Source organism: Drosophila serrata, unplaced genomic scaffold, assembly GCF_035046125.1.
Source record: "Drosophila serrata isolate PLE 108 unplaced genomic scaffold, ASM3504612v1 contig_310, whole genome shotgun sequence".
NCBI classification, from domain to species: Eukaryota; Metazoa; Arthropoda; class Insecta; order Diptera; family Drosophilidae; genus Drosophila; species Drosophila serrata.
Genome location: NW_028257208.1, coordinates 561,786 through 587,994, shown reverse-complemented (window position 1 = coordinate 587,994; position 26,209 = coordinate 561,786). Strand labels below are relative to the sequence as shown.

Below are 26,209 nucleotides of genomic sequence, written 5' to 3'. Positions count from 1 at the left end.
CACATTTTAACGATGCAACCCCTTAAGAAGTCGGAAATGGCTCCTTCACTGTAAAAAATGATATTTTCCTCAGTAAGATTCCTAAAATTGATATTTTTATATGATAATTTTTTTGTAAGGGATTTTTCTATATCATATTTTTTGGAACAACCAAAGTTTAAAAATCGCATAACTTTGTCAAAAATGCCTTAATTTCAATTCGGAAAGCGGTTCTGAGTTAGTTGTTTGGCGCTTAACAATTCTGCATACCAAATTTTCCTTTTTAAGGTATTCAAATATTTTTTTTAATTTTTGCACATTTTAACGATGCAACCCTTAAATTTTTTAGAAAAAATTTAAAATGGTTCTTTTGCTTCCTGAGATGGCTAGAACGATTCGCCTGTTAATGCTGATCAAGAATATATATGATTTATAGGGTCGGAAATGGCTCCTTCACTGTAAAAAATGCTATTTTCCTCAGCAAGATTCCTAAAATTGATTTTTTTATATGATAATTTTTTTTGTAAGGGATTTTTCTATATCATATTTTTTGGAACAACCAAAGTTTAAAAATCGCATAACTTTGTCAAAAATGCCTTAATTTCAATTCGGAAAGCGGTTCTGAGTTAGTTGTTTGGCGCTTAACAATTCTGCATACCAAGTTTTCCTTTTTAAGATATTAAAATATTTTTTTAAATTTTTGCACATTTTAACGATGCAACCCCTTAAGAAGTCGGAAATGGCTCCTTCACTGTAAAAAATGATATTTTCCTCAGTAAGATTCCTAAAATTGATATTTTTATATGATAATTTTTTTGTAAGGGATTTTTCTATATCATATTTTTTGGAACAACCAAAGTTTAAAAATCGCATAACTTTGTCAAAAATGCCTTAATTTCAATTCGGAAAGCGGTTCTGAATTAGTTGTTTGGCGCTTAACAATTCTGCATACCAAATTTTCCTTTTTAAGGTATTCAAATATTTTTTTTAATTTTTGCACATTTTAACGATGCAACCCCTTAAATTTTTTAGAAAAAAATTAAAATGATTTTTTTGCTTCCTAAGATGGCTAGAACGATTCGCCTGTTAATGCTGATCAAGAATATATATGATTTATAGGGTCGGAAATGGCTCCTTCACTGTAAAAAATGATATTTTCCTCAGCAAGATTCCTAAAATTGATATTTTTATATGATAATTTTTTTGTAAGGGATTTTTCTATATCATATTTTTTGGAACAACCAAAGTTTAAAAATCGCATAACTTTGTCAAAAATGCCTTAATTTCAATTCGGAAAGCGGTTCTGAGTTAGTTGTTTGGCGCTTAACAATTCTGCATACCAAGTTTTCCTTTTTAAGATATTAAAATATTTTTTTAAATTTTTGCACATTTTAACGATGCAACCCCTTAAATTTTTTAGAAAAAATTTAAAATGGTTCTTTTGCTTCCTGAGATGGCTAGAACGATTCGCCTGTTAATGCTGATCAAGAATATATATGATTTATAGGGTCGAAAATGGCTCCTTCACTGTAAAAAATGATATTTTCCTCAGCAAGATTCCTAAAATTGATTTTTTTATATGATAATTTTTTTTGTAAGGGATTTTTCTATATCATATTTTTTGGAACAACCAAAGTTTAAAAATCGCATAACTTTGTCAAAAATGCCTTAATTTCAATTCGGAAAGCGGTTCTGAGTTAGTTGTTTGGCGCTTAACAATTCTGCATACCAAATTTTCCTTTTTAAGGTATTCAAATATTTTTTTTAATTTTTGCACATTTTAACGATGCAACCCCTTAAATTTTTTAGAAAAAAATTAAAATGGTTCTTTTGCTTCCTGAGATGGCTAGAACGATTCGCCTGTTAATGCTGATCAAGAATATATATGATTTATAGGGTCGGAAATGGCTCCTTCACTGTAAAAAATGATATTTTCCTCAGCAAGATTCCTAAAATTGATTTTTTTATATGATAATTTTTTTGTAAGGGATTTTTCTATATCATATTTTTTGGAACAACCAAAGTTTAAAAATCGCATAACTTTGTCAAAAATGCCTTAATTTCAATTCGGAAAGCGGTTCTGAGTTAGTTGTTTGGCGCTTAACAATTCTGCATACCAAATTTTCCTTTTTAAGGTATTCAAATATTTTTTTTAATTTTTGCACATTTTAACGATGCAACCCCTTAAATTTTTTAGAAAAAAATTAAAATGGTTCTTTTGCTTCCTGAGATGGCTAGAACGATTCGCCTGTTAATGCTGATCAAGAATATATATGATTTATAGGGTCGGAAATGGCTCCTTCACTGTAAAAAATGATATTTTCCTCAGCAAGATTCCTAAAATTAATTTTTTTATATGATAATTTTTTTTGTAAGGGATTTTTCTATATCATATTTTTTGGAACAACCAAAGTTTAAAAATCGCATAACTTTGTCAAAAATGCCTTAATTTCAATTCGGAAAGCGGTTCTGAGTTAGTTGTTTGGCGCTTAACAATTCTGCATACCAAGTTTTCCTTTTTAAGATATTAAAATATTTTTTTAAATTTTTGCACATTTAAGGTATTCAAATATTTTTTTTAATTTTTGCACATTTTAACGATGCAACCCCTTAAATTTTTTAGAAAAAAATTAAAATGGTTCTTTTGCTTCCTGAGATGGCTAGAACGATTCGCCTGTTAATGCTGATCAAGAATATATATGATTTATAGGGTCGGAAATGGCTCCTTCACTGTAAAAAATGATATTTTCCTCAGCAAGATTCCTAAAATTGATTTTTTTATATGATAATTTTTTTGTAAGGGATTTTTCTATATGATATTTTTTGGAACAACCAAAGTTTAAAAATCGCATAACTTTGTCAAAAATGCCTTAATTTCAATTCGGAAAGCGGTTCTGAGTTAGTTGTTTGGCGCTTAACAATTCTGCATACAAAATTTTCCTTTTTAAGGTATTCAAATATTTTTTTTAATTTTTGCACATTTTAACGATGCAACCCCTTAAATTTTTTAGAAAAAATTTAAAATGGTTCTTTTGCTTCCTGAGATGGCTAGAACGATTCGCCTGTTAATGCTGATCAAGAATATATATGATTTATAGGGTCGGAAATGGCTCCTTCACTGTAAAAAATGATATTTTCCTCAGCAAGATTCCTAAAATTGATATTTTTATATGATAATTTTTTTGTAAGGGATTTTTCTATATCATATTTTTTGGAACAACCAAAGTTTAAAAATCGCATAACTTTGTCAAAAATGCCTTAATTTCAATTCGGAAAGCGGTTCTGAGTTAGTTGTTTGGCGCTTAACAAATCTGCATACTATTTAACTTTTTAAGCAATACCTTTTTTTTTGGTCGGTTTTTGAAAATTTTAACGATGTTACCCCTCAACTTTTTTTTTAAATATTCTGCAGGGATATTATAAATAATAAAACTTGGAGGGCGAATTCCTCCTGATCCTTGCACAGGAACGACGAGGCGAGAAGGGACATAATGGGTACTTACGGGACATAGGGCTTGGCATTGTACTTTTCCACCGAGTTCGCTATGAAAACGGCCGTCTGGGGATTGTCGCTGGTGAAGAAGCCGTAGAGCGGTATATCCTCGCGACAGGTCTCAAGGAGCACGCCGAGATCCTTCTTTTTGTACGCATCGAATGTCATCACAATGTGCGGTGGCTCCGGAACGGGATCGGGCGGCAGGAATGTGGCGGTCTGGGCGCGGAAGTAGGTGTAGATAAGGGCGGCATGGGTGCGCTGGTCACTAGGCACCCAAATGGGCGGTATCCGGATGGTCTTGGTCCTGCGCGGCTTCTCCTCTGGCTGCGCCACTGGAAGGAGTTCGGCCGGAGAGGGATCAGACTCCGCCGCCTCCATTTCCTCACCATTGGGCATCTCACCCAGCTGCTGGCCGCCCTGTTCCTCCTCCGGCTCCGGTTCCACCTCTGCCTCCGCATCGACATTTATCTCTAGAGGAAAAAGAATAATAATTCTCTTGTACATATATGAAAGAGGATAATGGGACACTCGCCTGGCTCCAGGATTTCCACGGTTACCTCCAGCGGCACAATCATTGGCGGCACTGTGATCTCCTCTTCATTGAACTCATCAGGCGGTTTGATTGTCTCCTTAGTCAGCTCATGGGCGTACTGGCGCAGCACGGCCGGGGGGCTTCCGAGCACCTCCTCCACCTTCCAGAAACACATGAGCAGCTCCTTGTCGTACAGCTGCTCGATCACCTCCGGGGCCAGCGGATTCTCGGCCGCAAAGTTCACCGTGGCGAAGTCAGCCGGCGAAATGGAGAAGACCTTGCGGTCCTTGCACTGGATCTTGAGAGGATCGGCCGGCTCGGAGAGCTTCTTGAACATGTCGCGATTCACCTGCGGCCCGAAGACGGTGATACCGATGTCGGGCAGGTTCCCCATGATGCAATCGGTGACGCTGCGAAGGTATTCGACACGCTTGCGCCGGCTCTCAGCCAGCTCGATCTCCTCGGCAACCTGCAGCGCCCGGTTGCGCACCTCCAGCTGTTGCAGTTCGATTGGCTGCAGTTCGGTTATCTCGTAGCTGACATGTGACTCCTTGGCCATTGTCGACTGCAGCATCCTGGTGATCATTGCCACCAGCTTGGGCACATCCGTGCCGAACATGATGTTAATGGCTTTGCCGTTCTGCCAAAAGAGTGGAAGTTCTCTGGCAGATTAGTGAAGAATTAATATCTGTGATGATACTCACCGTTACGAACATCCAAGTGGGCTCGCTCTTCTTGTTGAATCGTTCAAGGTAGGAAATGGAGCCCGCCTTGCACTGTCCGGTGTGGTGTGGTGTGGTGTTGTTGTTCCGGAAAAGAGCCATGTATATACATAGGTGAATGTGTTATGTGGAATTTCACCAACTCTTTTCACCGAGCTCTTACAATGGCCAGTTGCAGGTTGTCGCCGCCCAGCTCCAGCTTAATCTTCCGCAGGCTGCCCACCATGCCCAGGCAGGGGCCGCACCACTCCGAGTATATGTCGAGCACTGACGGTTGCCACAAGGTTAGTAATCTTTGCCCCAGTCCCCAGGTCCCAACTCTAATCGCCTCTGAACGTACCCAGCAAGCCGGATCGCTGCAGAAACTTCTCGAACTCCTCGTCCGAGGCAAGATCCGCCTGGAGCTGCTGAACTCCACCCTTCTTCGCCATTTTCCGCGGACTGACTCCGACTGACTCAACCCATCGGGCAGTGGCCAAATTTAGGCAGTCAGCATGCGGGAACATAAACTATTGATTAAACTCTGGTTGTCAAGAGTGCGAGGACTCGGAAACATCCAGCTTGGGATGCATACTCGTACATACAACTTGAATATCCTTGGCAATAAAAATGATTAAAATAACACTTGTCTAATGTTTCTTCAAAAATAGAGATATATCTATCTTCCTTCTGTGGGAGTTGGTATTACCTTCGGGCAACCAAATGGGTGGATGCCCTTTGCTGAAATCGAACTTGAATATAATAATCAAAATCACAACTTACTTGGATAAAATGTTGTATATTTATTTAATTGTCAAAGGATAGGGCTCTCTAATAAAATACGTTTGGGATCGGCTAAGGGCCGCCGATAAAGCAAAATGATGGCTAAGGTTTATGTTGTGTTATGCTTGGCCTGGCGGCAGTAGCAGCAGGCCGATGGATTGTCCCAGTTAGTGGTCGTGTCTCATTTGGCGGCGCAGCTCCCGCATTGTGATCTGCAAGAAACATTCGACACCGTTAGAGGATCGTATACATGCGGCAGCTGGTCAGGATGTGCGAGTTGCGATGACGATGCCAATGGCGATGGCGTTAGATACTTTCGGTCATTTACAATGATGAACTCAACTGTTGCGCACGTTATTTACCTTTTCAAAGTGCCGGAACACACTACACACACACACACACGTGTCACATACGGTTATTATTTACGCATCGACTTGGGAAATCTTGATCTTGATGGTTAAAGAAGAAGGTCGAGGTCATATTAATACAATTTCACTCTGTGCATGTGCAGGGATCGGACCAAGCAGGACTGTCGTTTCGTTTTGGATGGTTATCACCAGGAAGAAAGGTTGTGGGACTGCGGATTATTTACAGGTCTTACTACATAGTAACTAGAAAGTGTTTGGGGCTTGCGCTTCCGTTTAAGGTAGTGGATCGGGGTCAATTAGACATAAATGCGGTTGCGGGCGCTACTACTGGGTTGATATCGTATCAATTCATATCTATATCTTCCAGTCGTACAGGCTGTGTGTACGGTATGACCGACTTCTTGTTCACGTCCCTGGACATAGCTTTTCTCATATCTGCAAGGAGAATCACGGCATTAGATAAAGGCTCTCAGTATAGAAGTCCACCGTCCACTTACCGTACGCATCCTCGTCCTGGTCGCCCGAATAGTACTCGAGTATCGTGCGATATATGATGTAACCTAGATTCGTGTACATATTGATTGCCACCTGATTGCTCTTCCGTACAAACAGATCCACGAAGTATGCCCGCTTCCTGCGAAGAAACGACAGGTGAGGGATGAATAATTGCCGGCGGTTATCAATTGTGCGGTGCCTACTTTTCCGAAATATCCTCAAGAAAACTCATAAGCAGCGCCGCCAGACCAAGTCTCCGGTAGTCAGGGGACACCGTCAACGCCGTTACATGCCCATGCCAGTTGTCCATATGGCCCTCCACTTTGCCCATGACTGCAATGGAATTAAGGTTAGGTTAATGGCAGCAAAGCTAGCAAGGGCACTTACTGTAGCCCATGATCTGGCCACTGGGGGACTCCGCCAGCTGGAAGTACTCCGGCCACTTGGCCAGGTATTGCGTGTAGAAGGACAGGCCGTAGGTCTCCGTAAGTGGGTCGAAGTTTCTGGTGAACAAACGACGGCATTGTGAGCACTGCTGAGGTCCGGATTGTGGGTTTAATACTCACACATTGTTAAATTTAAAGAGGTCGTCGCAGGTAAAAGGTCGCAGCGTGGTCATGGTGTCTTTGTTTTGACGTTTTCCTAAATTTATGTTACTATTTCGGTCGCCGGCTCCACTCCTAGGTATGCGCCAACCCCGATAGGCAGCAGTTATCGATGGTATCGCTCGAGAACGGGAACTGGAATTGGAGCTGGAAGCAGAAGCTTTCGATATAGATGGCGATGGGTCACACTGTCACGCCCCAAGTCCTTCACGACGACGACGGCGACGCTGCGACTATTGTGGTATCTGTTGCCTTGGGATCTCGGGGCGGATCATGGCGCAGCACCAGCCACAGACAAGGTCCTCCGCCTCCTGCACATCGGGGGGCAAGCCGCAGGATTCGGGAGCGCTGACGCGCGAGGACTTCGATGGCGGGCCCGTGAGCATTGACGAGATCGAGACGGGCCTGTTTCTGGGTGAGCATGAGCCTCCATAAGTTGGAACTTTGCTATCTAACAGTTGATTCGCTGACGCAGGCAACCTGACGGCGGCCACGCACATGGAGACGCTGCGCTCCTTCAAGATCACGCACATCCTCACCCTCGACTCGGTGCCACTGCCGCAGCACATACTGGAGGCAAGCTTCCTTACCACCAAGTACATTCAGAGTGAGTAAACGCTCAATCGAAGATTCTTGTGTTGCGGTTGTCCAGTACCAGTGTCCAACCTTACAGTTGCCGACATGCCGCGCGAGGACATCCTGCAGCATTTAGAGGGCTGCGTGGACTTCATCAGCACCGCCTTGGCCCAGAAGGGTAACGTGCTGGTGCACTGGTAAGCACATGTCCCACATCGACCTATAACCGGAGGCTTCAACTGCTCGCTCTCTTTGCAGCTACTTCGGGGTAAGCCGCAGCTCCTCCACAGTCATCGCCTACATGATGAAGCACCACAATCTGGACTTCCTGCCCGCCTACGAGCTGGTCAAGGCCAAGCGCCGCTTTGTCCAGCCCAACGCGGGTTTCGTCAGCCAACTGAAGCTCTTCCGCCGCATGGGCTGCAAAATCGATCCCAGCTATCAGCGCTACAAGATCCACCGTCTGCGCCTAGCCGGCGAGCAGATGCGCAAGGCCAAGATACTGCCGCAGAGCTTCCACAGCGTTGTGCGTCCGGATCCGGACATAACGCGCGAGAACCCCGAGCCAATTGTGTTTCGCTGTCGTCGCTGCCGTCGCGTTTTGGCCTCCAAGTCGCACGTGCTAGAGCACAAGCCACGCGACAGGCCGCCGCAAGAGACAGCGCAACCTGCTCCAGTGACCGCTCCTAAAGAGGAAACTAGTGTCCAAGCCCAGTCGGAGAACCAGAGCGGACCGCGCATGCTTGAACAGCTGGCCGAGCGCATTCGGCAGTCTTCGCTCGGTTCGCCTGGACATGAGAGTGCACCAAACCATTGCAGAAGCATTTTGTTTGTGGAGCCCATTGCCTGGATGCACCGCATCATGCTTAACACCCAGGGTCGTCTTTACTGCCCCAAGTGCGAGCAGAAGCTGGGCAATTTCAGCTGGATCAACGGTGAGTTCCTGTCGGAGAGAAATATCTTCAATTACAAAAAAGATACATATTTGTGTTTATGTTGCAGCCTGCAAGTGTCCATGCGGGGAGACGATGACTCCGGCATTTTATCTAATCCCTTCCAAGGTAGAGCTCTCCAAGGCCGTACAAAATGTGCAGACCACAGTTTAGGAGCAGCAGCAACAGCACCAGAAGCGACAAAGTCGCGAAATAGAACGAGATGGCACCATCAGAGTACTAGGCTATTTGTTCCCTCAAAGATCACTGAATTTTACAAGGAGATCAATATATATACTTTCGTCCCATAAAAAAGCAAGCTGCTTCCAAGCCCAAATCTCAACTCCACATATCCCAGAGACTTCCCCAGAGACTCCTCTGCAAGATGGTGTCATCAGCATCGATCGAGACGCATTTGAAAGTGGAGCTGAATGGAGCACTAGTAGAGAAGTCTACAGAATATTTTGGAATGGATTCCGATGGATGCTGAACCCAAACTCCAATTGTTATAGTTAGCCAATGAATTCGCCGATATATAATATAGTTAATTATACACGTACATACACATGCGGATGCCTGTAGGCACCCAAACTAGTTTGTGCTGTTCCGTACGATGCATTTGCATAGCTTTTTGCATGTCACCAAGTCTACACACAAACTATGAATGTATTTTACACATATATTTGACTTTTTGGAACGTATTTTATGCTAAGCCAAGGCAAAAAACCAAAGGAGATGAAAACCAAAACATATTTTCAGTGACAATATCTAAAATTACGCTATAAATGTTGCATGTTCAAGTGTTTCGTTGGCACAGAGTCTGGCCAAGGCCCAGGCGAAGGATAATGGTTTCGCTGGCCCTGGACCTGTGCACCCAATATCGATGTGCTTTGACCTTAATGTATATTGTACCATTTAAATGGGTGTGTGTTGTTGATATTAAAGTCAAATTCGTTTGTTTTCCCCAACAAAATCCCCAAAATGTTTGCCATTTCGTCAAAGTACCTCCAGATTTTAAGTCGCCCTTTCCGTCGTCGCTTTTGCCAGAGGTGCGACATATCCAGCGCCAGCGGTGGTCGCATCCTGGCCGCCATCGACTTCGACAAGACAATCGTTCAGCAGGACTCCTATCTGGTAGTCAGCCAGCTTTTGCCAAGTGCGCAGCGGGCCAAGGAGTTACAGAAACTGATTCCCAAGTGCGGCTGGCTAAACTTCATCTCCCGCGTGCTAGCGGAGCTTCACGGCGAGCACAAGATCTGCTCAGCGGCGGTGGGCAAGTGCGTGCGTCGAATGGAGGCGGTTCCGGGTATGCTGCGCGTGTTGCGCCGCCTGGCCATCAACCCAGCGGTCGACCTGTGCATCGTCAGCGATGCTAATTCATTTTTTATCAGCGAGTGGCTAACTGAATATGGCATCGAGGACATCTTCGCCAGCGTGTACACCAATCCTGCCATTGTGCAGACCGACGGAGAAGTACTTGTCCTGCCATACGACGAGCAGCCGGACTGCGATCTCTGTCCGGAAAATCTCTGCAAGGGCGCCGTCATGCAGGAGCTGATATTCAGCGGAAGCTATGACCGCGTCATCTATATTGGAGACAGCTGCAACGACCTGTGCGCCATGCAGCAGCTCCGGGAGGGGGATGTGGGCTGCATCCGACGTGGCTACGAGCTGCACGAGGAGATGAGCACCGCTAACGGCCACGGAAAGTCTATGCTGAGTTGCTCGATAATCACGTGGCGCGACGGCCACGAGCTGGAAGAGCGCCTGACGGGGAGTGAGTGGATGGTAAGGCCAGGATATTAATGCTGCTGTTTTATTCGACTTAAAAATAAATCTTCTCGTATGTGTTTGTGTACATTACAGTAGGTTACTTAGGGACTTAGGGACTTAAGCATTAAACTCAATGGAAAAGTTGATTAACGGCGGCTCGCTGGCATCTGCAGCTGCGCCTGTGTGGATGCCTCCACTTAATGTCAAGTTGACCAAACGAACAACTTAATGCTAACTATTAACTTATCGATCTCTGCTGCGGCTGCGGCTGCGACTGCTGCTGCTGCTGCATCAGAACCTAACTCTATTTCACACATGGTTTTCCTCATCAATCTTTGCGTTCTCCCAATCGGAGTCCTCCTCATCATCTATGCCTTCGTCGTCTCCCTTCTCTGTTCTTGTGCTTTCTTATTAGCTACAGGTAGTAAATTTAATTTTTGTTTTTGTGGTTTCGTTTATGTGTTAGCATAAATTACACGTATAATACAATCTTAGCCATACTATTACAGGATCCTCGCCCCATCCCATCGGAACTGAACTGGGGGAATCGGGAACAAAATGAAGAGGAAAACCAGGCGGCGCTCATGACGCTACCTATGTACGTACATATTATGCGGTTGTGCTTAACTACTTAATTAACTACGGGTTGTGTTGTGGCTCTTATAAATACATACATATACCGTGACAAAAAATTCGGAGCACAAATCATCATAATCATCGATCAATCGCTCTTCGCGTATATATAGATAATATATAGTACAGTGGCTTACACTCAGAGACAGACATAGACAGACGTAATCAATATAACACACTAATTCGATACAAAAATTAAACATTAACACGGAACATTTAGGCCATCAGGTGTGGTGTGTGGTGTGTGGTGTGTGGTGTGTGGTGTGTTTGTGTGGTAAGGACATGGGACAAGGGACAAGGACAGTGACAGGGACAAACATAGACAGACTGCACAATTGAACTAAAATGCGTCCGATGAATATTCTCTAGAAACATAATGATTTGTGTGGTGGACTTAAGTGCTAGGCGATGTTTCAACTTAGGAGTATACAAAGCGTTTAACTTAATCTGCTCTTTTTGCTATTTGTCGTGTTGTGTTTCAGTGTGGTTTGTGTGTTTGTGTGCTTGTCATGTGGGTGTGGGTGTGTGTGTGTGTTCGTGTAACATTAGCAAAGTTAAGTAACACAACTATTTAGTAAGTAAAATATATATATATATAAAACAATTGCAATACGTTGTACTGACAAAGAATAATGATGGTACAAAAAAAAAGTTCCTCCTTTCCGGTTCCTCCTCCTCCTCCTCCTCCTCCTATGTCGCATTTAGTAATACTATGCATCTGTGTGTGTGGGTCTGGGTGGGCGGTTGCTGGCACCAGTAGGGGATGGGGTGGGAGCCGCGTCCGGCGCTTACTATAAGTCCGTTAGAGTGCGCTTGGCACAATAACGTATGACCCCCACTCAGGCAACAACCGGCGGCGGCGCTATTCCTATGGGCGTTGCAGTTGCTGTCTCAGTTGCGGCCGCCGCTGCAGTTGCCGTGATGGTTGCCGTCGCCGTGGCAGCCCCTGGTTCGTCGGAGACACTGTTTCGGCTAAAGCTGCACTGCATTGTTGTAATGTTAGCCGAAGTTACCTGTTGTCGCCGGCTCATCCCGGACGCCACTGAGCCGGCGCTTGTAGATGCCGTCGACGTCGCCGTTGCCTCTAAGCTGGATGGCAGCGACGATGTAACCGTCTTTGGACTCATTGCCGAGGATCCGGCGGTGAGGGCTTGACCGCCATTAGTCGTCGAACTGGGACTCTGCAAGGGGCTACCAGCCGTACTGCTGGGCAGCGACACTGAAACGGAGGAGATGGCCGACGGCACGGCGGTAGACACTGACTGACGCTTGGCAGGTTTCGTCCGCGCACAGGGCACGCAGAACATGGCGGCGTGCTCTCGCAACTTTGTTACGTGGTCGATGCGGTATTCGTGCACCCACTTCAGTCGCTTACCGCGTGGTGATTTAGAGCGATCGGCATTGGGCGACGCTGCCATCGCAAGGGCAGCCACCTGGGGTAGTCCCTCGGGCCGAGTGGCGCCGCATCGCATGCACACACAGCAGCGTTCGCAACTCCAGCGTCCTGGAATTGTCAAAAGAAAGTTAATTGCTGTCTACAAAGAATCAACAAGGGGCTTAAAAACTTACCATCTGGCACTGTCTTCAGGCCCAGGCAGTAAATGTGGTAGCCTCGGTCGCACTGCTCGCAGTAGAGCATTTTTCCTGGCCGCTGACTGCTCCGGCACTTGATGCAACACTTGCAGCCGGCACATTGCCAATTGTAGTTCCGTACACGCCCCACCATGCGCTGCGGCATATCGATGCAGCTGGGATGGACTGTAAAAAAGAGCGGACGTGGTTTAATGGGCTAACCGGAATGGCGGCTATAGAACTTACCGCGCCGTCGACAGCTGTAGCAACGGATGAAGGCCTCTGGCATGTCCCTAGCGTTGCGGTGCTGGCTACGCAGGCATACGCCGCAGTTGGACAGCCTGGAAGAGGACTGAGCGTGCCTAGTCTCATTCCCATCCTCGTCCTCGCTGCCAGCTCCACTCGAAGCGGCCGCCGAGCTGCAACTGCTCGAGCTGCTGCTGCTGCAGTCGCTGTCGTCTCCACTGTCCTGTAATACGAAGTAATAACTCCCGTCAGTTTCATCCCTCTTGGGCCATAAACTATGGCGAGACTCACCGTATCACTGCTGCTATCGTTGCCACTGGACGCGGATGAGAGCGTTCCGGTGGAAGAGGTGCTGGAATTGCTGGCCGTGCGCGCCTTGTCCGGCAGCTGACGTGCCGATCTCCGGCTGCGACGGACAGGTGCCACCGTTTGAGCCTTAGTCGCCACCTGTTCCGTTCCCTCATCCTTGGTAACGGACTTAGCGGCTTCCTTATTGTTGACGGGCTGCAACAACGCCATTTCTAGCTCGGTCGGAGGCTTTTCCAGCGCCGTGTCTAGGGGATAGGCTCTACAGGAGAAAGGGGATCGGTTAGTAGTGCGCAGATTTATTCAACTTCCAGTAGGATACATACCTAAGCTCTGCGGGCTCAAACTGGCGGAAGGCAAACGAGAACTGATCCGGCACCACGGTCAGTGGGTAGGCATAGTCCGAGACCCTAAAGGCCTCGTCGTAGACGCGGGGCGGCAGGAGAGTGGGTGGCGCCGGCATGTTTTCAGCCTCCGCCGCCTCCAGCACCACATTCGCGATGGAGCGGTGCAGGCGGGTGGACGGGGGCGCCGTCCACTGCAATGGCTGGTTCATGGTGAACGTCTGCAGGTCCAGGCAGGCCAGGCGCTCGTCCTTGCGGCTGTGCGGGCAAGAGGGATAAAAGGATAGTTATTAGTAAACCGTTTCTGAGCAGCAGTAGCAGGAAAGACGGTCTCAACTTACGTCTTGTTGAAGTATACGTTCCATTTGCTGGCCGAAAGCATGGCTCGGTCCCGCGCCTGCAGGCCACGTCCGGCACCGACGGTCAGGCCCAGTGCCTTCTGCTTGGCCTCAATCTCGCGCAGATGCTTCTGACGGATGTACTCCTTGTAGTCCTCGTACTTGTCGTAGAAGTCCGCATACATGATGTCCAGAATGTCGGAGGCCCACACGGCGGTGATGCCCAGATCGCACATCCTCTCGCTGACCAGGCCCTTCTCCTGTAGCCAGTTCCGCTCCTCCATGTCGACGGCGCGGCGGGGCAGGTCCGGATACTTGCGCTTGAAACTAGTTATGCCCAAGTAGAGGGCCACCTGCTCCTGGATCATGAAGGTGTCGCGGTTCTTCGACGGGCAGCAGCCCTTGGGCGGCGGCCAATCGTACTCTGCGATGCTGGAGGCGGTGTAATCCGTGCTGCAGAGTATTCAAACATTAGTTTCGTTCTGGGTATGGATGTTCGACAATGTTCACTTACTCTTCGGCCACGCAAATCTCCATCTTCTTTTTCTTTGGACGTTTCTGCGAAGAGCCCAGTATGGTGTCGACGGACTGGCCCTGGTTCGAATCCATCAGGCTCACATTGCTCACCATGGACGACTGTGACTCCTCGTTATTGAGGAAATCGGGTTGTCTGCGAACGAAAGGATAAAATCTTAGTGTTAGTGGAAACTCTTGTGACGATCGACAGTGGTAACTTACTTTTGTGGCGTTAGTGGCGGTTCCATCAGGCTAGCCATCGACATCGACTGGCTGCTGTTGCTAAGATCCGCGCTCATGCGCGTGTCCTCCTCGAATACTTGCGGCGACTGGAAAATGAGCAGGACAATATTTGGCATTGTAAGCAAAGGCAAATAGCAGTGGGATTTCGGTAAATGGGTTTCCATTTCCTATTCTATTCATTATGCAGTATATACTCTTTAAAGTTCGCCTCCTGCCCGTGTTTGTTCATGTTTAGACTTGCACAAGGTAATTCGCCGGCGAGCAGCATTGCCAGCTTTCTATAAAAACCTAAACACACAAAGCCTTGTTGGGAGAGCAAGTGACCGCGAGAGAGCGAACTAGAGAGAGAGCAGCAGCAGTAGCAGCAGCAGTAGCAGCAGCAGCAGCAGCAGGTGTGGTGAAGGTGGACAACCGCCAGCGAATAAGTGCAAGCACCAACACATGCGCCCCACTCAGAACACACACACCAGCACGCTCACACTCACACACACACATGCGCGCAATCGTGTGCCATTGGCGAGAGCCAAACAAAAACTTCAGCTGATTAAAATCGCAGGTGAAGCCAACAACAATCGGAGCGGCTGCGTTACTGCGCTGCCGCTGCTTCTGCGGCTGCTGCTGCTACTACTGCTGCTTCTTCCCCCTCCCATGCTGATGCCTAAAGCTTTGTTGTTCTTGCTGTTGCTGCTGCATTCGTTGTTGCAGTTACTTGCACTTACACTTAGGCCGTTGGCAATGAATTCATGACATGGCGCGCGCCTTTGATTTTAATTACGACACGTTAACATTAGCCCGTCTCTCCCTTTACCCTTTTTACCCTTACTCCTACTCATACCTCCTCCCCCTCATCCCTTCCCATGGTGTGCGTGTGTGTGTGAAATAAAATTTACGTAACGAAACATAAACAAGCGGGCGAAGCGATGCGATGCAAATTGTAAACGCCAATAAAAATAAAAGCCCCAAAGCTTCCCTGACCATCTCTACAATCTACAAGACGCTGGCCCACATTGTGCGCATATGTTCGGATCCCAGATTCCGCCCTGTCCCTCATCCGGATTAGTATTTGAAGAGCCCGGGAGCTCAATTAGTCACCACTAAATGGATGCAAAGGATGCTGCACACACCGTTTCCATAAGAACTCCCACAGATTAGCAATTAAGTAAATGTAAGTCAAGTTACCCCTCTTACACATATTTCTAAATATAATATCTCCTGACACTGACATCCTAGTAATTAATTATTATATATACATCAGCAAGACACTAGATCCTTTCTTGACCTACGCTTCCATTGTGACCCAGACAGAAGCAAAAGAGGACAGGACAGGAAATTGCACTTACCGGACTAAACAGACCCTTGAGCCTCTCGGGATCGGGCGTGTGCTTCAGGCCGCCCACGCAGCGTGGCCTACTCATGGCTATGGCCTTGGCCACGGCACTGGCTCCACGGCTCATCCGCGGCGCCCGTGGTTGCGTTGTCGCAGAGTTACTGTTCCCACCACCAGTGCTGGCCGACCGATCCGCCGACGAAGAGCCTCTGTTGCTCCGGCTGCCGCCCCTGCCACGGCCACGGCCGCGTCCTCTTGCGGGAGGTGTCGTCATAGAGAGCATGGTCGTTGTCGAGGCAGATTCGTCTGAAAGGGAGAGGGGGAAAATGAAGTTCAACCTGCTAAAATTTGACACTGCACCGCTGCCTTACCTCCAGAGTTATCCAGCGCACTGTTGTAGTTATCCTCGTCATGCGAGTCCGGCTGGCTGCCACCGCTGATGCTGGAGGGGCGCGGCGAACGCAGCTGTTGCGTGGCCATGATCGAAGAGAAGTCGTTCGGCTGGAAGATAACATCCGGCAGAGGGTCCGAGGAGGACAGAATCGTAGTGGGAGGCAGCATTGAGCTGCTCCCGCTCCCGCTGATCATTTGCTGATTAGCAGCAGTGCCGGAAGAGGTCGATGAGCTGGACGAGCACATGGTCAAGTCGATTTGCGCGGCCAGGGCGAAGGCCATGTTACTGCTGTTGTTATTATTGTTGGACTCCGGCTCAGGACCACCGAACTGAACCAACGTGGGCGGCGGTGGCGGCGGGAGCTGACTGTGCTGAGCACTGGCCTTGCTCTGACGCTTTCTGGTTGACTTGGGCGTGGGCTGTGGGTTCGTGTTCGCATTAGTATTGGGCATCGTACGCCGCGTGGCTCGTAGCGGTCGGTGCTCACGACGTGTTGGAGTCTCCGTTGCACCGACCAGCTCGTCCTCCGCTCGAACATCTGGTTCGCCGAGCACCGTGCTTCCCGCCGTCTCTTCCGCCTGCTCTGAAGCCACGCTGACCATGTCGATGGCCAGACGCTTGCGCAAGAGCTGAACGCGTCGCGATTTAACAGCGCTGTTAGCCTCCTCTGGCGCGGCGCCGGGCGTGGATTTGGGTGTGGCGGAGGCATGGGCGGGATCGGTGATGCTCTGATTCTGGATCCTTTTCGGTCGGCCTCGTCGCTTCCCTGTGCTTGCCGGCGTGACTGACGGTGGTGGCGCCGGCTGTGTGACTGTATGTTCCAACGGGTCCTGAGCCTTGGACTCAGCCCCCTCGTCTTCCGGAAACATCGTTCCATTCTGGTCCGAAGTAAGCAGCACCTGCTGCTGCTGGACGGGCGCAAAGAGGGTATCCTCCATGTCAGTGTTTAGGATGCGCTCGTGCTTCTGCTTGCGAGAGCGATGCGTCGGCGGCACTGCCTGCAGCGTGTCGCTGTGGGTGTCGTTGCACTTGTTCGCGGGATCGTGACAGTTTTGCGTCTGCTGGTCGTTCTCGTCGTTGTCCAGGCGCCTCTGCTTGATGGGAGGGATCTGCGTAAGGGCGAAAGAGACAATGAGCAATTGACAAATACGGAAATATGAATACACGGGAGGAAACACTTACGCCACTAATAGGAGATCCGTTGCCCTCACTGCTGTTGCGCTTCAAGTGATTCTCGTTGTTGTTGTCCAGTTCCTGCAGCTCGTTCTCCGGATGCTGGTCATTGCCGGAGGCCATAGCGTGCTTGTGGTTGCTCTGGTGATGATTATTGAGCAACTGGTGATGGTCCTCGTCCTCATACGTTATGTGCGGACTGCCTTCTGGTGTGTCCAGTATCTCGATGGAGTCGATGATGGGCTGGGCGGAGTTCGAGGAGGTCAGCAACGGAGCAACGGGTACATCGCCTTCGGATGCAATAGCAGCCGTGGCTACTACTCCGCCTACTCCGCTCCCACCGCCGCCATTGGCCATCAGGCGCTCCGTAAGCTGCGGGTACTTGCTAGAGTTGCTCTTGGGCGAGGCCGTTGTGAAGCCTTTGGCTGGCGCCGTCAGCTGGCTCAGCAGGATGTTGGAGTTTGGCGAGCCGGGTCCGCCAACGGCACCTTCTCCGACACCGACTCCAGCGTTGGATTCCACTGCGGCAGCCGCCGCTGCTTGCATGCGCAGGCACTCGAGGAGCAGATTGTGCGATTGGGCGGGGGATATGCGTCCAGTGAAGCTGTTGGGCGCATGCGCTGGCGAAGAGCCAGGCGACGGAGACGAGGTCAGGTCCACCATGTCCACCACATTGTGCTGCGGTTGCTGTAGCTGCTGCTGTGCAGGATTGGCCTTGCTTGCTTTGCTGACCTTGCTAGCTCCGATTGCAATGCCATTGCTGGCCACCAACGGCGGTAGATTGTGAAACATCTTGGGGTCGTGCTGCGTCGACAACGACTCGTCGATGTCCATGTCATCGGAGTTGCGGCGGCCCTCGTCCGACGCACCGGCAGCCGGATCGGCATCGGGATCGGAGAATCCACAGAACTCCTGACTGCTGCTGTTTGACTCACCGCCATTCGTCATGGGTGCGGGGGTTGGATTGAGCGCGGGCTTCAAGGTGGCCGCCAGCTTAGAGGCGACCGAGGGTACCTTCTCCTCGAGCACTGCACGCACCTTGTGCTTCGGCGAGCACAGGTTTTTAATGGTCAGCTTGGGCAGCGGTTGCAGCTGCTCCTTGGCCGCCGGGTCGTCCTCGAGCAGCTCGATAGACTTGGTCTTGATGGTTAGTTTTGGGATGCTCTGGGCGTTGCTCAGGTCGTGGGTCATGATCACGGTGTGCATGTGCTCCTGGCCGCCGCCGCCGCCACCCGTCTTGATGGTTAACTTTGGTATCTGCTGCTGCTGCTGGTGCGAATGCTCCTCACTGCTGCTTATGCAACTGCTGCCAGCCAGCGTTGTCTTAATCATCAGTTTGGGCACCGTCTGGATTTCTGCCAGCGAGGATGACGAGGATGAGGAAGAGGAGGACGAGGCCGACGAGGAAGAGGCGGAGGCGGGCGACAGGCTAGACAGGTGGGCTTCGTTCTTTGTCGGCAGCGCAGATTGGGCGCCGCTTCCCGCCCCTGAGCCGGAACTGGACTTGCTGTTGGAGCTAGAGCCAGCCGGGTTTTCGGGCAACTTGATGGTTAACTTGGGCACTACACTGCCCACCCGCTCCTCGTTGGCGGCGCGTATAGTCAGCTTTGGCACTATGTGCGGCGTGCTACGTGGATGCTGTCCGAGGCTGCTAGCCACCTCGTCTTCGGCACACGACGAGGAGCAGGAGGAGGCGTCTGCGTCGGAGGCGTCTTGGGGCTTGGCCATTACGCTTCCATCGGTACCACCACTTGGCAGCTGAATGCGCAGGGGTTCCACGCGCCGCTCATCGCCAGCCGGCTGAGATTCATTTAGGTTTGGATTTGGGTTTGGATTCGGATTGACGTGCTTGGAGAGTTTCAGGATAATCTTGTGTCCGTCGCGCTCCTCGCCCTTTACGTCGAGAGCCGTTGCAGCCATCGCACCTTCTGCTGCTGATGCTGCTGCGTCTCCGGATGCTGAGCTTGCCGATGCTGATGCGGATGCTCCAGTTGTGCCTGGGGCATCGTCGCACGGCGTCGTTGGCGGCTCCTGCTCCTGTTCCTGTTGCTGTTGCGTCGGCGGAGGCGACGCGGTGGTGCTGGTTATTTGACCGGGCTGATTGTGCCGCTGTTCCCGCTGCTGATGTTGCTCCTCCTGCACCCGTTCCCGTTCCCGTTCGTTATCCTGCTCCTGATCCGCATTCAGCTGCTGCTCCCGCTGTGCTGGCGACGATGTGGAGCTCACCCGCTGCTCCTCCTCGCTCGTGCTGCTGCTGCTGATTGCTGATGCCGCTGAATTCGAGTTGATTGCACTTGTGTTGGCGCGACCGGCTGAGTGTCCAGCTGTGGACGATGCGGCTGCTGCTGTGGTTATGATTGACGTTGACGTTGACGTTCTCGTTCCCGTTCCCAATCCTGATGACGATGTCGCTGCTACCATCTGCTGTTGACGTAAATCATTCATTGCTATATCCAGTTGTCCAGTGTCCGCCTGGAAGCCTGCAAGCAGAGGGTGAAGAAGGTTCGTTAGATAGCTTTTCCAATCGGATCCTGGAGTCTGGAACCTGGACCGTGTTGAGGCGAACGACCTCCGAACTCACACCAACAAAACAAATGTACCTACATACACACACACACACCACGTACACGTACACTTACAGATCAAAGAAAACTGAATGAAAACCGGACTAAGTAGAGGATCTAATTTTAGCATTCACCGAAACTATTTATCCGTAATTGTGGCACGCGGGAAGCGCAGATTGATGCAACCCACATCCGTGTCCAGATGCGAAGCGCGGAGGAGTCTCTGCTCCCGTTGGCGGGGAAATGGTATCACACCGAAATTGCCGCGCAAACTCCGAGCCGAATAACAACAACAACATTTAATAAATAATAAGCGTTGAAAACATGCGCACACAGCTGTCGATGGCGAGGATGAAGAGGAATGGCAGAAAGGCGGACAGTGTGAGAGAGAGAAAGAGAGGAAGAGGAGAGAGCCAGCAAGAGCAAGGGAACGAGGAAAACACAAGCAAATGCTGAGAAAGCCGCGCCGCCACGAACGAGCCGAACTAGTGTGTGTTGGCAACACTGTCGCCGCACGGGCTCGAACCCACCACACTGGCTTCCGAATTCACCACAGCCGCCTTCGCCGCCACCGCCGCTGCTGCCTGCTCTGCTACTCGGCTGCATGGAGAAAATACATACACAAATGCAGGGGCGCACACACACACACTCACGAACACATATGCACTCGCTTGTACATGCAAGCATCTGCAGTACAAGCAGAACTGCGCCGCTCCCGCTCCCCTTGGGCTAGGGAATTGAAAATTTCGGAGCTCCAGTGGGCCCAACATCAACAACAGAATGCAGGCAGTGCAGAACACGGCGGTGACAACAACAACAATGACGCCGCCGCCGAAGCCCTGACCCAACAGCAGCAGCAGCAACAGCAGCAACAACAATACCAACTGGCCAAGCAAAGCGAACCAGCGGCAGCAAACGGCAAACTCACCATGCGGCAAAGTCGTCGGTCAGAGTCAGACAAAAGAAGATGGAGTAGAAGAGCGCCTTCTTCTTTGCGTGCACAATTCGCGATTCGAGCTATTCGCTGGCATGCTTCATGTTGGCCATGTCCAAGTCCATATCATGCATTTCTCGCCGCTGGCAAGGGAACGTTACTCGCTGACCAGGCGCATTCTGCTGCACTGGTGCGCTGTTCTACTGTGTCTTAGGCGTTCGGCGTTAAACAAGAAATAAAACACATTTTTTTAAGCACTCGAGCGACTGAGAAGACTGTAGGCACAAACACACTCTTAGCCGACAAACACACTCGCACAATCACAAACATACGCACACAACAGAGACACAGACACTGACAAGCGCAACGAGCGCTCTCGGTTGCCGTTGTCCCACTTTCCGTGTATTGGTTTCGTACACTTTTCCACGCACTTTTAACGATTGGGGCACAGCCAGTAAGACAACGCATTTATTGCGAGCCAAACGCCAAAAAAATATGCATCCGCTTGTCTGCTCGCAAGAATACATACGCAGACTAGTTCGGCGCGCGTCGAACTTAGGAATTCATTATAATATGCTCTGCTTTGGCTGTCTGCTTATGTTTTTTCTTTTCGATTCCGATTCCGTACTCGTCAAAAACGAACGAAAATTAAAGCTGCAAAACAGCGTGACCGCGCCGATGACGATTGAAAATGTTATAACGCTAGGTCACAAACGAACTAAACAAGATTTCATTTTTACCTCTATGTCAGCTGGTCACACTACGTTAAAACATAATTTTTCGTACGTGTTGAGATCAAAAACGTAATAAACGTAAAGTAAGTGATTGAGACGTAATATTTTTACGCAACGCAAATGAGTAGCGAGTGTATATAGACTCGATCGAACCTAAAATGTCTTTAAATTGTATTATTTATATATTAAAACACTGTGCTTTTGATGATTTTCCGTGATTCTTACACAAATTGCCTTATCCTTCTATGACAGCTATTCCTTTTTTATCTTTACCACCATTCTGTGTGCAGCTAGATACAAAAAAAATGTTTAAATAATAACTGACGGGGTTAAATAAAAAGCTGTTGATAACAATCGATAGCATCTTAAATCGATTTATTTCTTTCCATATGTTCTAATACACTGCTCGACAGCAATGTTCAAAACCTTACATCCGCGCTTTAAGGTTTTTTTTACAAAAGAATATATATTTAAATGTTTCTTGCTTGCAAAGAAAGCTACAGTTTATTTTTCTAGTTGTTGAAGAACAAAAGGTAGTTTAAATTTATCAATTTTGTTACCAAAAATTGTCGCGGCAGCGGACAAAAAATGTTATTCTTACATTAAAGTGGTGTTGTTGGATAAATATAGCCAAAATATGCACCAATTAATCGATACCATCTTAAGAAACGAGTAAATGAGGTTGCCTTATTTTTAACACAATTTTTTTGTATCGCTCTAGAAAAGGTGGGTGGGAATTAATTGGCTTATTTACAAAAATAGGTTTTTAAAATCTCGCCCCGCATTTCATTTCGACACCAACTAATCGATAGTATTTTAACGGACGTTGGTCACTCTTTGGTCTGATCCGAGCCAACGGTCGCACTAATTACGCAGAAAAGAGAAAAAGCAAACAATTTTCCAAGTGCCAGAAAAACTAATTTCCAAGGTAATGTACGCTGCCCCGCGACCCCAATGACTGGTCAATGTTTTCGAAAGTCTCTGCTAGGTTGGTTTTTAACCTCTGGCCAGGTCCCGGCACTGTTCATACTCCTTTTTGAGCATTGCGAAAATCGGAGTCCGCTCTTGAGACGTGTTCAAGCTTCCGATACGGGCGTGTGTGAGTGTATCCGCCGTGCAGTGGGCGTCAGTATAAGTATGCGGCTGTTGTGGGTGCGTGTGTGTGTGTGTGTCTACGCCCCTCGCTAGGGATAGGAGATTGGGGGACAGTGGGGTCTGCCTTGCCGCAATCAAAAATCGCACATCCGCTAAAGCTAGAATTTCTCTTCACATCCATTTCAGAGCTAGTTCGCAGCGAGGAGCAGCACAGCAGCAGTAGCAGCCACAGCCACAGCCACGATGACCGATTCCAAGTACTTCACCACGACGAAGAAGGGCGAGATATTCGAGCTCAAGTCGGAGCTGAACAATGACAAGAAGGAGAAGAAGAAGGAGGCGGTGAAGAAGGTGATTGCCAGCATGACAGTGGGCAAGGATGTGAGCGCATTGTTCCCCGATGTGGTCAACTGTATGCAGACGGACAATCTGGAGCTGAAGAAACTCGTATACCTATACCTAATGAACTACGCAAAGTCGCAGCCGGATATGGCCATTATGGCGGTGAACACGTTTGTAAAGGACTGTGAGGACTCGAACCCGCTAATCCGGGCGCTGGCCGTGCGGACCATGGGCTGCATCCGGGTGGACAAGATCACCGAGTATCTTTGCGAGCCACTACGTAAATGCCTCAAGGACGAGGATCCGTACGTGCGCAAGACGGCCGCCGTGTGCGTTGCAAAGCTGTATGATATTTCGGCTACTATGGTGGAGGACCAGGGCTTTCTCGACCAGCTGAAGGACCTGCTGTCCGACTCTAATCCCATGGTCGTAGCCAATGCCGTAGCCGCCCTCAGCGAGATCAACGAGGCCAGCCAGTCAGGACAGCCGCTGGTGGAAATGAACTCTGTGACCATTAACAAGCTGCTGACTGCGCTCAACGAGTGTACCGAATGGGGCCAGGTCTTCATCCTCGACTCGCTGGCCAACTACAGTCCCAAGGATGAGCGCGAGGCGCAGTCCATTTGCGAGCGAATCACTCCGCGCTTGGCTCACGCCAACGCCGCTGTAGTGCTGAGTGCCGTCAAGGTGCTGATGAAGCTGCTCGAGATGTTGTCCAGCGACAGCGACTTTTGCGCTACGCTCACCAAGAAGCTGGCTCCGCCACTAGTCACGCTCCTTTCCTCGGAGCCGGAGGTGCAGTATGTGGCGTTGCGCAACATCAACCTGATCGTCCAGAAACGTCCCGATATCCTGAAGCACGAGATGAAGGTCTTCTTTGTCAAGTACAACGATCCCATCTACGTGAAGCTGGAGAAGCTGGACATCATGATTCGTCTGGCTAACCAGAGCAACATTGCCCAGGTGCTCAGCGAGCTGAAAGAGTATGCCACCGAGGTGGATGTAGATTTCGTGAGGAAGGCAGTGCGCGCTATCGGTCGTTGTGCCATCAAGGTTGAGCCATCGGCTGAGCGGTGTGTTTCGACTCTGCTGGACCTAATCCAGACCAAAGTCAACTACGTGGTACAGGAGGCCATCGTGGTCATCAAGGACATCTTCCGCAAATACCCAAACAAATACGAGAGCATCATCAGCACGCTGTGCGAGAACCTGGATACCCTGGACGAGCCGGAGGCGCGTGCTTCGATGGTTTGGATCATTGGCGAATATGCGGAGCGCATTGACAACGCCGACGAACTGCTCGACAGTTTCCTCGAGGGCTTCCAGGTGAGTCACACATACAGCGCAAGCCGTACATGTTTTATGTGAATACTTGACCATCCGTTGGTCTTTGCAGGATGAGAATGCCCAGGTGCAGCTGCAACTGCTGACTGCCGTGGTGAAACTGTTCCTGAAGCGTCCGTCGGACACCCAGGAGCTGGTACAGCACGTCCTATCGCTAGCCACACAGGATTCGGACAATCCCGATCTAAGGGACCGCGGCTTTATCTACTGGCGTCTGCTGTCCACCGATCCGGCAGCCGCCAAGGAGGTGGTGCTGGCCGACAAGCCACTAATTTCCGAGGAGACAGACCTGTTGGAACCAACACTGCTGGACGAGCTCATTTGCCACATCAGTTCGCTGGCCAGTGTGTACCACAAGCCACCAACAGCGTTCGTAGAGGGTCGCGGGGCTGGAGTCCGCAAGTCGCTGCCTAATCGTGCTGCTGGATCCGGAGGTGGAGCTGGTGAGCAGACAGAGAGCGGTGCCGGCTCAGAGGCCATGGTCATTCCCAACCAGGAGTCGCTTATCGGTGATCTGCTCTCCATGGACATCAATGCGCCCGCTATGCCCTCCGCTCCGGCAGCCACCAGCAACGTTGACCTGCTGGGCGGCGGCCTGGACATTCTGTTGGGCGGACCTCCTGCTGAGGCGGCTCCAGGCGGTGCCAGTAGCTTGCTGGGCGACATCTTTGGATTAGGCGGCGCATCGCTCTCGGTTGGCGTTCAAATACCGAAGGTCACATGGCTGCCGGCGGAGAAGGGCAAGGGCCTCGAGATCCAGGGCACATTCTCGCGCCGCAACGGCGAGGTGTTCATGGACATGACTTTGACCAACAAGGCCATGCAACCGATGACCAACTTCGCCATCCAACTGAACAAGAATAGCTTCGGCCTGGTGCCCTCGTCGCCGCTGCAGGCCGCTCCCCTGCCGCCCAATCAGTCCATTGAGGTAAGCCTGGCGCTCGGCACAAACGGGCCAATCCAGCGTATGGAGCCCCTCAATAATCTACAGGTGGCCGTGAAGAACAACATCGATATATTCTACTTCGCATGCCTGGTGCACGGCAACGTGCTGTTCGCCGAGGACGGGCAGCTGGACAAGCGTGTTTTCCTCAACACTTGGAAGGAAATTCCAGCTGCCAACGAGCTGCAATACAGCCTGAGCGGCGTCATCGGAACCACCGATGGCATTGCCTCCAAGATGACCACCAACAATATCTTCACCATTGCCAAGCGCAACGTCGAGGGCCAGGACATGCTCTACCAGTCGCTCAAGCTGACGAACAACATCTGGGTCCTGCTGGAGCTGAAGCTGCAGCCAGGCAATCCCGATGCCACCCTCAGCCTAAAGTCGCGCTCCGTTGAGGTGGCCAACATCATTTTCGCCGCCTACGAGGCCATCATTCGATCCCCGTAAAGTGTCTGCCCGGATGAAAGTCTGACGGTGGACGAGGAGCACAAAGCAATCGGAGCGATTAATTGTTGCTGAGCGGGGACGAAGATAGAAGGAGGCGAAGGCCATACCCCCTGGCTGTTGGATGACCTAGAGCAACAAAAATTGTAGTTTACGTATTATTATTACTATTATTATTGCATTGTGTATTGGCGGTTCGCCACTATTTATGCCCTCAAATACCAACGTACATATATACCTACATTATATTATATATGCATATAAACCAATCAAGTTGATCAAGAGAACTGTTAATTGTTAATCGACTGCAACGGTGACAACATGTAGCTGTTGCATGCACTTGACAGCGTGCATTCCGGCGCTGCCTAATCGCATTCCAAACTGTGTAACTCTGTAATCCCCATTATGCACTGCATCTATGTATATGTACGTGTCCTAGTAAAATGTATGACATAACACACTAAATATTTG

General features: G+C 49.5%; 6 protein-coding genes across 14 annotated transcripts; 3 read left to right on the top strand and 3 right to left on the bottom strand.

Moving 5' to 3' along the window:
* Nucleotides 1-3,369: 3,369 nt before the first annotated feature.
* Nucleotides 3,370-5,325, bottom strand: LOC110180199 (uncharacterized). Its single transcript, XM_020947852.2, has 5 exons — nucleotides 5,070-5,325; nucleotides 4,893-4,996; nucleotides 4,712-4,783; nucleotides 4,008-4,647; nucleotides 3,370-3,945 (listed from the first exon to the last, which is right to left on the bottom strand). Exons 1-5 carry the CDS (start codon nucleotides 5,233-5,235, stop codon nucleotides 3,479-3,481), a joined length of 1,449 nt encoding a protein of 482 aa, XP_020803511.2. The 5' UTR covers nucleotides 5,236-5,325; the 3' UTR covers nucleotides 3,370-3,478.
* A 162-nt stretch (nucleotides 5,326-5,487) lies between these two features.
* Nucleotides 5,488-7,097, bottom strand: Naa20A (N-alpha-acetyltransferase 20 A). Of its 2 annotated transcripts, none has more exons than XR_002319432.2 (6): nucleotides 6,921-7,097; nucleotides 6,742-6,857; nucleotides 6,558-6,687; nucleotides 6,357-6,493; nucleotides 5,854-6,294; nucleotides 5,488-5,703 (listed from the first exon to the last, which is right to left on the bottom strand). XR_002319432.2 is itself a non-coding variant. In XM_020947826.2 (6 exons), the coding sequence occupies exons 1-6, from the start codon at nucleotides 6,971-6,973 to the stop codon at nucleotides 5,659-5,661; spliced, it is 543 nt and encodes a 180-aa protein (XP_020803485.1). In that variant the 5' UTR covers nucleotides 6,974-7,087; the 3' UTR covers nucleotides 5,488-5,658. The 2 variants fall into 2 exon arrangements, 1 of the variants encoding a protein (XP_020803485.1); XM_020947826.2 differs by having other exon boundaries at nucleotides 6,233-6,294; nucleotides 6,921-7,087.
* A 22-nt stretch (nucleotides 7,098-7,119) lies between these two features.
* MKP-4 (dual specificity protein phosphatase MPK-4) lies at nucleotides 7,120-9,440 on the top strand. The gene is made up of 5 exons (XM_020947824.2): nucleotides 7,120-7,374; nucleotides 7,435-7,566; nucleotides 7,633-7,732; nucleotides 7,794-8,470; nucleotides 8,538-9,440. Exons 1-5 carry the CDS (start codon nucleotides 7,233-7,235, stop codon nucleotides 8,639-8,641), a joined length of 1,155 nt encoding a protein of 384 aa, XP_020803483.1. The 5' UTR covers nucleotides 7,120-7,232; the 3' UTR covers nucleotides 8,642-9,440.
* LOC110180167 (pyridoxal phosphate phosphatase PHOSPHO2) lies at nucleotides 9,440-10,325 on the top strand. The gene has a single exon (XM_020947825.2). The coding sequence runs from the start codon at nucleotides 9,449-9,451 to the stop codon at nucleotides 10,271-10,273; it is 825 nt and encodes a 274-aa protein (XP_020803484.2). The 5' UTR covers nucleotides 9,440-9,448; the 3' UTR covers nucleotides 10,274-10,325.
* Nucleotides 10,268-21,531, bottom strand: e(y)3 (PHD finger protein enhancer of yellow 3). 7 transcript variants are annotated; one of them, XM_020947820.2, is made up of 12 exons: nucleotides 20,825-21,531; nucleotides 17,342-19,812; nucleotides 16,137-17,268; nucleotides 15,779-16,071; nucleotides 14,418-14,524; nucleotides 14,194-14,349; nucleotides 13,683-14,132; nucleotides 13,324-13,599; nucleotides 12,983-13,259; nucleotides 12,692-12,914; nucleotides 12,443-12,631; nucleotides 10,268-12,377 (listed from the first exon to the last, which is right to left on the bottom strand). In XM_020947820.2, the coding sequence occupies exons 2-12, from the start codon at nucleotides 19,775-19,777 to the stop codon at nucleotides 11,713-11,715; spliced, it is 6,204 nt and encodes a 2,067-aa protein (XP_020803479.2). In that variant the 5' UTR covers nucleotides 19,778-19,812; nucleotides 20,825-21,531; the 3' UTR covers nucleotides 10,268-11,712. The 7 variants fall into 7 exon arrangements, with proteins under 7 accessions (XP_020803479.2, XP_020803480.2, XP_086693646.1 ...); XM_020947821.2 differs by having other exon boundaries at nucleotides 21,360-21,531; XM_086837520.1 differs by having other exon boundaries at nucleotides 21,167-21,528.
* Nucleotides 21,431-26,203, top strand: AP-1-2beta (adaptor protein complex 1/2, beta subunit). 2 transcript variants are annotated; one of them, XM_020947823.2, is made up of 3 exons: nucleotides 21,431-21,647; nucleotides 22,846-24,327; nucleotides 24,398-26,203. In XM_020947823.2, exons 2-3 carry the CDS (start codon nucleotides 22,903-22,905, stop codon nucleotides 25,739-25,741), a joined length of 2,769 nt encoding a protein of 922 aa, XP_020803482.2. In that variant the 5' UTR covers nucleotides 21,431-21,647; nucleotides 22,846-22,902; the 3' UTR covers nucleotides 25,742-26,203. The 2 variants fall into 2 exon arrangements, with proteins under 2 accessions (XP_020803482.2, XP_020803481.2); XM_020947822.2 differs by lacking the exon at nucleotides 21,431-21,647 and adding an exon at nucleotides 22,346-22,492.
* The last annotated feature ends 6 nt before the right edge of the window (nucleotides 26,204-26,209 follow it).